The sequence below is a fragment of the Adiantum capillus-veneris genome, chromosome 11 (assembly GCF_014529385.1).
Source record: "Adiantum capillus-veneris isolate H3 chromosome 11, ASM1452938v2, whole genome shotgun sequence".
Taxonomy (NCBI): domain Eukaryota; kingdom Viridiplantae; phylum Streptophyta; class Polypodiopsida; order Polypodiales; family Pteridaceae; genus Adiantum; species Adiantum capillus-veneris.
In genome coordinates this window covers 127,260,850-127,270,854 of record NC_140941.1, presented here as the reverse complement: position 1 = coordinate 127,270,854, position 10,005 = coordinate 127,260,850, and the positions used below count along the sequence as shown (strand labels likewise).

General features: G+C 44.8%; 1 protein-coding gene across 1 annotated transcript in view; it reads left to right on the top strand.

Annotated features, from left to right (window-relative positions):
• The first annotated feature begins 1,226 nt into the window (after nt 1–1,226).
• LOC147447985 (uncharacterized) overlaps nt 1,227–10,005 on the top strand; it is a 41,806-nt gene continuing 33,027 nt past the window's right edge. The window contains exons 1-4 of the mRNA XM_086523878.1: nt 1,227–1,552; nt 1,963–2,031; nt 2,171–2,222; nt 2,357–2,460. Coding sequence (XP_086380004.1) covers nt 1,235–1,552; nt 1,963–2,031; nt 2,171–2,222; nt 2,357–2,460 — 543 coding nt within the window. The 5' untranslated portion in view covers nt 1,227–1,234. The remainder of the gene's footprint in view (nt 1,553–1,962; nt 2,032–2,170; nt 2,223–2,356; nt 2,461–10,005) is intronic.

Sequence of the window (10,005 nt, the reverse complement as noted above, 5' to 3'; positions counted from 1 at the left end):
GAGAAGAGGACCTTGAGGAAGGTAGGAGGAGATGGAGAGAGAGCGATTGGAGGAGGAAATGGAGGAAAGTAGGGCGGCTAGAGGAGGAGATGGAGGGAGAAAGTGAAGGAGAGGGAGGATATTGAAAGAGGAGGTTGAGGAGGAGGAGCAAGGGAAGAGGAGGAAGCACACGGGCGGTGAGAGGAGGAAGGGGAGGTGGGGAGGGCGACCCTCAAAAAAAAAAAAAAAGCTCGTTCTGAAGCTCGCTCAAAGACCTAACTCGACGCCAACAAGCTGACATGCGCACGTGTGTGTGTGTGTGTGTGTGAGAGAGAGAGAGAGAGAGAGAGAGAGAGAGAGAGAGAGAGAGAGAGAGAGAGAGAGAGAGAGAGATTTTTCGATATATTGCTATAATTGTGACTTATTCAAGTCCCTAGTCTACCTTCCTTTTTTCATTAGCAAAAAGGGGAAGCATCGAGGCCTCGCCCCTTTGGGGTAGGCCAAAAAGAAGAGGCATCCACTCTTGCATACGTATTCCTTTCATGAGGATTCCAACTCCTCTTATCTGGGGGGGCAAGGCGGCTTTAATCTCGGCCGTCGGATCGTGCAATGAACTGGGGGTGAACTAAGGGTGAACTAGGGGTGGGTGAACTAGGGGCGGGTAAACTAGGGTGTGATCATGTGCCATGCCAACATGGGCATCGACGCACGCTAGCGTGGTGATAGGGCATTCGTGTGGCAACAGAGACGTCCCGGGTTCGCGACCCACATCCCTCGAGGTGGGTGAAGTGGGAGTGAACTCGGGGCGCCATTTTTGCCTCGAGTTCACCTATAGTTTACCCCAGTTCACAGAGTTGATGGACGGTTGAGATTGCAATGCGATTTTCGCTTCTCTTTCCCACCATAGATCCCCCCTGGTTGGAGCCGTGCCATATAGTGACGAGGGGGGGCCTGACGCTCTGTCCTCTGCACGCACGATCCAACTGCCCCCATTGCCTCTGCCCTCGCCGTCGGTGCTCGCGCTTGTGCTCCCCTGCTCCCACTGTGCCCATCGCTTACGAAAGGGCTCCCTTATTAGAGAGAGAGAGAGAGAGAGAGAGAGAGAGAGAGAGAGAGAAGCACGAGAAGTGCATCTTGTCCCCTCCAAATTCCAATTGAGAGAGAGAGAGAATCTCCACAAGGAATCCTTATATTAGCTTGTCTCAAAACGGCTCTAAAGAGAATCTAGTTTCAAAAATAATAGACTAGCTAACCAATGGTCGCATGTCCCTTACGTAGAGCGACAAGGAGAGCCTGCCTGCAAACAGAGCGAGTGAGCACAATGGGAATGCTGAGCAAAAATAAGGACGATTATGGCGAGGCGCCCATGCCCTCCTCTTCTGAATTTCACGCCTTCAACGATGTGGAGCCAACTGCTTCCCCCATCTCTGCAGAGCCTGACGCCGCAGTGGGGTTAAGTAGTGGTGATGATGAGGATGAGGCCCCGGATGTCTACACTCGACGGCCGCTGCTTCCTCTTAAACCTCCGACTTCCCCTCGCTCCACCTTCACCCTGTCCATGTTTGGGCGTCAGGTGCGACACATACAACCCACGCGGGGCGTCTTCCCCTTTTCATTCTCAGTTTCATGCACGTCTCTCTTGATCTCCTCTTATACAACCTGAGCTTCTTAGCTTGAGCAAGTAAGGGGCATGGCCTGAATGAGCGTGCCCTTGCACCAGTTTAGAATGCATTAGTGTCTACAGCCATGGCCTATACATCCATGGCTAGATGTAGGCCATGGCTGTCACGTGGTTCTTCATGAATCAAACAACAAACAAGGGATGAAATCCAAAGAACCTACCGATGTCACATTAGTTCTAAGCGTAAACTGAGCACCACTAGAAATCTCTGTGACAACAAGAGATGTAGATTCTTTCCAGCTCTCATCTCTTACCACTTGTGCATGTAGCGGATATGATTTCTAATGCCACATATTTTACAGGTTTTGTCCCAAAGAAAGACGGGGCCTACCATTTGTTTTGGAACTGCAGATAGGGCAACAGGAGAAAAGGTTTTATTTATTCTATTGAAATTTTCAATTTCGATTTCTGTTTGGTGTTGTGTGCAATGTTCTTGCACATGTGCATGATACAAGAAAGAACTCTAGATTAAGCTTTTGTCTTAAATCTGTCACATGAATGGGTGTGCAGCAATACTACAGCCAAGAGATGGATAAAGCTAGGGCAGGACTAGAGGGTCCTGGTGTGTAAGATGCCAAACAAAGATGCATTGATGGATCAAATATTTTTAAGTCAAGAGATTATGGTGCTGGATGGAAATTGATCTTGTTTCGAAGTTTTTATTTGGTACCGTGTATAACTGATGAAAATATGAAGGCCCCATCTATGAGATGAAGGTAACATCGATAGGAAAGCAGGTGGCAGCACAAAAGCAATCATTCCCAGAAGTTGGCTTTCCTTTGTCAAAGAGGTTCAATACGGTATTCTCTCTACTATACAGCTGCTCACGCTAGAAAATGTTTTGAACTTTTTTTAACAGTAACTACATGTTCATTGTTTACTCTCAAGAAGGTTTAAATGAGAGAGATCTTTAAAGCACATAGTTATTTTTACTTTTCTGTCCGGAAGAAAAAGTACATACATAATGTAACCTTTGAAATGTGTCAAATATAGTTGGGAAAAATAGAATTTGTATTGTTCTACGTTGTATATTATTACACATAATTCGAGTCTTAGTCTGACTCGAATAAATGGAGATAGGCCCCTGAGAGCTTGACACTAGGTCTGTCTCATTTCCCGGGTCTTATGTTTTTTGCTGCAAAATTTGGAAAATAATGTCCGGCCGCTGTTGATCTGTTCGACCACTCGCCGGAAGTGATTACAGTGGTATTAAAGCTTTAGCTACTTCCTTGCCCTTTGCAAACCCTCGCAAACCGAAGTGTGTTCCTCTCTGTGAACTACCATGACCGTTGCGAAGGACAAGACCGATTAAAATAAATTTCGGACCTATCCACGAGTCTGACCCAGTAGAAGATTTCACACTTGAACGATTGACAATGACACAATTTGATTGATGGTCAGCTTGATGGCTGGAGTTAAATTTCGAGCACTACCTCCAGCGTGGCGGAGGTAGTGCCCTGCCAACATGCAACAAAGGTATATGCCAAACCTCGATTAAATCGAAAATCCTAAACCTCGACTTGAGTACACTCTTGCGAGTGACTTTTAATAACAATAGACTAAAGAAACATGAGGAGGTTAGGGTTTCCTTTTCCCCAAGCCTTGATGGTTGGTTCCTCTCTAGCCAGCTCTGATACGGGTATGCCCTCACACTTTTACTTTCACTCAGCACGAGGTAGTCATTTTTGCTGTGACAAAGCTACATCCACAGCTATATATTCATATGGTCAGTATCTGCGGTGCCAGAGCCATATATACCCATACCACCACACATTACCATCATACCACCACACTGCACATCCCGGTTCTAGATCAGCTTTCATTTCAGCATTTTATTTTCAGTATTTTCTTTTCCGGACACCTGGACTACCACTAGATGTACATTGATTTGTCTCATAGGCTGACTTCGGCCTTTAGAAGACGTAAATAAAGCTTTCTTTCTTTCTAAGTGCATCTTGCCTCCTTGCCTACACTTTTCATTTTTTCTAAGCCACCTATGCCATTCTCTTAAGCCCGAGAGCCCTCTTGTCTTGACTTCTCTTTACAACTTTCTTCTTAATCTCCACATTCCTTATCTCTACCTACATACCATTGTACTTATCTTCTGAACCACCCCTATTAACTCAAACAAGAACGACGGAGCTGCACAAATCATTATTTCATCTATTTTTCATTACAAATCGACAAACGACATTCTAAGTTAGTTTCGAATTGTTGCCCTCTACTTGATTAAATTGGTTTTCACACGAGCCTTTTTACACTTGTTTTAACTAGTATCCACAGAAACCACACTAATGCCAATTTTGTGTGTGTAGTAACGGAAACCCAAATCAAAATCAAACATCCACCGGATAGTCCTTTCAATGCTAATGATTTAGAATGAGTAGACAAAAGGTGTGAAAAGTCTATTTATGGATATGCTTGTGTCGTTTATTTTCCACGGAGCCGTTTAAATGATTTTCTTAAAGGAGAGAAGACTCTTGCAAATATGGAACTAATTTTAGGCGGCATTCGGTGAAGGATTCAAAGGGGAAGCTTAAAAGAAACCTCGATTGACAGCTATTTGGAGGAGGTATTGTTTAGTGTGCTTATGGTCCTAAAGACATGCGTGGGAAGCAAACAATGGTTCTACGCACGGAGAAGACACCAAAGATAGGGAAAGGAGAATCGTATGTGTGGTTGCCAAAGTCACTTCTTTGCAAAGTGGTTGTATCTTCTTGAAGAGGTGACTTGTTTTCGCTACATTGAAATGTATCATGTTGATGAGAATGACGAACTCTGCCACAAAGAAGGCATGGTGACAAGTGTAGGTCGAAATCTATCTTTTGTACCTTGACTCTCTTTACAAATAAAAGTCATGGGTCTTCGACATGTTGTGTAAGGGATACACTCCCATTCAAGTGCATGAAGCTCACATTCAAGTAGTTCAGGATAAAAAAATGAACAATGCACACTACACATTTGCCTGTGATGATTTTCTTTCGATTAGAGACATCCTCAATATAACAAGCAAGCATGCTAGTCGCACGCATGAACTACACTCTACTGATGTCCAAAGTGTTCGAACGCCACGTCCGAGATACTGTAACAGACTTGGACACGCCAAGTCAAGAATCAATCGCGACAGCACCAAATAACCACTTCAAAACAATTCACAGATCACAATAGATTTGCACTGGCCCGGCGGAGTTCCGTGCCTAGAGATATTGGCCGCAAAGACTGGCGCCCCATTCGGTATTTCTTTATGTATTAAATCAATGTCAAAGTACAAAGAGTGGTTAGGGTTTCACTCTCAGACTTTGCGTCCAGATGCTCTGAGAAGTAAGGCCCTCACCACGTGTATAAAGATTACAAGAGATGCCCAAAAGCAGAGCCCCAAAAGCTTAAAATCAAAAGCAGAGATTCTCTCTCTCAAACTCTCTTCTGAGGCTTTTGTAAATAAAGCAAAGCAGCTCTCTCTCTCTCTCAATTTTGCGTAGCAAAAAAAAAAGCCTAATTTGCGTTGCTAGGTGCTTTTTTTTCCCACCTCTGTTATTTTCGGAATCTGTACACTGCTGCCACATGGCATGGCCGCCTGCTTCAGCCATTTTAGGGTTACGGCGAGCAGTTAGGGATAGGGTTTCCAGAAATTAGGGTTTTTGGTAGAAATTAGGGTTTGCATGATTTTTAGGGTTTCTAGCAGAAATTAGGGTTTTTGCTGTCGGTAGCCACGTCATCACTTTGTGACACACCCCCCTCTTGAAAGCATTGTAATCGACCACGATTACGCCTGCAAAACCGACAAAAGCCATAAAAGCCTTAGCAGACACTGACTGTTAGTACCTATGTACTAGGAACACACATCTAGCACATGTACCAAATCGACAATCACATCACAGGACATCACTAGACATCACAGGACATCACATGACATTCAACATTCATTCGGATCTTAGACCATGATTTATCGGCAATGTAGCTAGCGATCGCATCTAGGTCCAATCGGGACCTCATCGTCCGATTGACTAATCCCTATTGCAACCATGTCTATTCGAGATCAATCAGACCAAAATGCTGCAGTCATTTCGTCTATCAGCTCCTCCACTTAAGAGAAGTCAAGAACAAATCAGTATCATAATCAAGAATTCCATTTCATTAAAGTCATACAACAGAATACTGTCAGCTTTCAGTATCCCTGAAGCTCAAAGAGACATCAGTGACTCTAGTATCTAAATCAAGGCATCTGTTGACAAAGGAGTGGAGTGACTCCCCTCTTGTGCATCCCACTGCACCAGATCTCCGGCCAAGCTGAATTCTGGGTTCCGTTTGGAGTAGACTATGCTAAACCAAAAGCATCGAGGTAAAGTTTCACAATCTGAGGAGTATCTGCTAGGTCCTCCTCCATCCACTTCACATCCAATGCAGGATAGTTCTTGAACTTAACCAAGATCCGCCTTCGGACTTTACCTTTAGTCTTCGTATCCTTATGTGCCAAAATCTGTTCAGGAACAAGGATCTCCTCGTTTTCTTCCACTTCGAGTTGCTTATCAGGCTCCCCATCATCACGCACATCACCCTTAAAAGGTTTCAAGAGACTCACATGGAATGCATTGTGAATCCTCCAAGTATCTGGCAGTTGCAAGCGGAAGGAGACATCATTTATCTTTTCAGCGATTTGGAAAGGTCCATAGTATCGCATACTAAGCTTTGGAAAAAGCCTCTCCTTTTCCTTTTTCTTTCGTAGGCGTGCCTTCTCAAAACGTAAGAGCACCCAATCATCCTCCCTCAATTTCAAATCGCGACGATGGCGATCCGCTGCCTTTTTCTGTCGTTCTTGAGACTTCTGCAAAGTCTCACAAACCTTGGCAAAAGCCGTATCCAAATCTCGCGTGTATTCATCCGCTTCAAAGATCTTATCTTTCGTGCTTAGGAAGGGTGGAACCTTCGCAGCACCTTCAACAATCTCAAATGGCGCCTTTCCCGTCGAAGAGTGTATCGTGTTATTGTAGGCAAATTCCACCAAAGGTAAGTACTTTTCCCATTGAGTCTTCTGATCAGAGATATAAGACTTCAATAAATCTAGAACCACTGAATTTGCAATCTCAGATTGCCCATCAATCTGCGGGTGGAACGTTGACGAGAACTGCAATCGCGTGCCAATGTTCTCCCAAATTGCCTTCCAAAACAAACTCGTAAATCTGGGGTCTCTGTTGGAGACAATCGTCTCAGGCATGCCATGTAATCTGAAGATCTGGGCCACAAATAGTCTTGTTAAGTGATCCGGCTTGACTGTTTTCTTTACTAGAATGAAATGAGTCTGTTTGGTAAATGTGTCAATAACAGTCTAGATACCATCGTGACCACTTTGTGTTCTGGGGAGATAAAAAATGAAATCCATCGCAATACTTTCCCGGGGGGGGGGGGGGGGGGGGGTGGGTATGGGTAAAGGCCATAACAATCCCTATGCCTTATGCCTATCAAACTTGACCTTCTTGCATACTAAGCAACTGCGCACAAACTCTTCCACATCCTTTTTGAGTCTCGGCCAACAGAAGTATCTCTCTACCCCCTTCATGGTGGTAGCAATGCCGCGATGACCCGTAAAAGGTGGACAGTGGCATTCAGTCATAACCTTTTCCCTCAACGGTTGTGTAACGCACAACATGGTTTTTCTCATCAAGTAGCCTTCCCGAATGGAGTATCTTGCTACTGTCTCCCCATCCCGTATCCGTGTGAAAATATCTGCAAAATCTGCATTTGTGGCATACTGATCGACCATATCCTCGAAGCTCCTATGATGTATCGCGGAAATAGCCAGAACCAACGGCTTCCGAGACAAATCTGCCACCACATTTTTCTGTCCCTGCACATGGACAATCTGGAAGTGAAACTGTGATAAGATGTTCGTCCACCGCATCTGCTTTTCCGAAAGCTGCTTCTGTGACAAACTCTGATGGTCTGTAAGGACAGTAAAATCCGCTCCGAGTAGGTAATGCTGCCACTGAGTAAGAGCATGGATAACCGCCAAAAGCTCTTTCTCATATATCTATGCTATCATCTCCGGCCTAGAGAACAATCGGGTCTCGTAAGCAATGACATGGCCTTCTTGCATCAAGACCACACCCAGACTACGACCACAAGCATCACAATATACTTCGAATGACTTCTCCAAGTCCGGCAAAGTCAAAATTGGTCCCCTAGTCAATTTCTCTTTCAAAGTCTGAAAGGCAGTTACCTCTGTGGATCCCCACGAGAAAGGGACTCCTTTCTATGTCAAGACATGGAAAGGGGAAGCAACCTCTGCAAACTTTCGTATGAACCGCCTGTAGTACGAACACAGTCCCAAGAAGCTTCTAACTTCATGGACATTCTTCAAATCGGGCCAGTCACGAATAGTCTCTATCTTGGCCGGGTCCATTTGCACTCGTGCTGCTGAGACAATGTGTCCCAAAAAGTGTATCTCTGGTAGGAAAAATTCACTTTTCTTTGCATTAATCACTAACTTGTGATCTCGTAATGCCTGAAAGACCTGAAGCAGATGATCTCTGTGTTTTGCCTCATTCTTGGGGGAAACAATAATGTCGTCAAAGAAAGTGCCAACAAATAGCATGTACTCTCGAAAAATCCTGTCCATCATCTGGTTAAATGTTGCAGGAGCATTGGTTAAGCCAAAAGGCATCATCAAAAACTCAAATAACCCAAAAGTAGTCCGAAAGGTTGTCTTGTAGAGTCTCCCGACGCGATTCGGATCTGATGATATCTACTCTTCAAGTCAATCCTGCTAAAGCACGAGGATCCCTGTAACCTGTCGAGTATATCATCGATCCTAGGAATCGAAAATCTGTTCTTGATGGTGATTTTGTTGAGAGCTCTATAATCGATGCACATCCTCCAAGATCTGTCTTTCTTCAAAACCAACAACACTGGAGAGCAATACGGTGAAGTACTAGGCTGGACAAGACTCTTTTCCAAGAGGTCTTTCACTTGGTTCATAATCTCTTCATTTTGTGCTCGGCTTACACGGTAAGGTGGCCGGTTCGGTGGTGTGCTTCTAGGTATCAGATCAATGGTATGATCTTCAGGACGAGCACGTGGTAACTCTCCTGGTAGGCCCTCTGAGAAGCAATCGGCGTGAGAGTGGAGAAAATCTTGGCGTTCTTTATCAAGTTTAGACATATTTGTCCTATCCTTATCGCTCAATTCTTTCATAAAGATCGAGTAAACAAACAGACTGGATTTCATTAATTTTGAAATGGCCGAAGCTGATACAATAGGGACAGACTCGCCCTTCAGTTTAATATCAAGTACAATTGTTCTGCCCTTCTCTGTAGTCAAAGTCGCTTTTCTCGCCCGATAATCAACCACGGCGTTGTTCTTGTGGTACCAGGGAATCCCTAAGAGAACATCACAACCCTCCAAAGGAATTATGAATAAGTCCTCATGCCCCAAATACCCTTGACAATGCAACCGAAGTTTGGAAGTTTGCCAATGACAGGTGTAATGGCTACGTCCCTGCCGGGTGCCGCTAGAACTGCCTCCGCAAGTGGTCGCATCTGATCGGGAGTAATCTCGAGCTGCGCCGCCAATTCCAGTGAAATGAAGTTGGCCTTGGCTCCTCCATCAAAGAAGATCAAGGCCTCTTGATCTTTCACTTTGCCCCAAACTCGACAAAGTTCTGTACTCTCGTCCATAGTGCCGGGATCGGTACCCACACAATCTGGAACCAGTCTTGTTTTCATCTTGCCTTTTCGTCCACGTTCCTCAGCTGCTCTCGAACTCTCAGGCCTATCGTCGTCCTTATCATTCTGTTCTTTCTGTGCCTTTTTAGGGCACTTCACGGAGATGTGTCCATGTTCCCCGCATCCAAAGCACTTCCCCTCCTTGATGAATCGAGCTCACTCCTGAGGAGTAAGCTTGGGTCGTGCATCCTTTTTCTTTGGGTTGCTCTTTTTCTTTCTACTTTCATTCCCAGAAGTCTGTTCGGCTCGTTGTGTCATGGCCTCATCTGTGGGGTAGGTCAGACTGCCAGAGTGAATGTCAAAGCCCCGCTTAGCATGACTCATCAACTCCTGAATAGAAGCTGACTTCTGCTCCAAGCAGTGATCTCGGATCTCTATAGGTAGACCCAAGGTAAACCGCTCAATCTGTTCTTTGAACGAGGTCTTCTTGAATGAAGAGGTGGGTAGAAAAGAGCTCCAGAATCTCTCACAGTAAGCATTGATTGTATCTTTCTTGGTCATCCGAAGATGGTTCCAAGCAGCTCGTATATCTCGTTCATATTCTTGCGTCAACCAAGAAGAAATAAAAAGCTTCTTAAATTTCAGTCATTTAATTGGCGCAGTCTTGTTTAAAAGAAGCGTGGACCA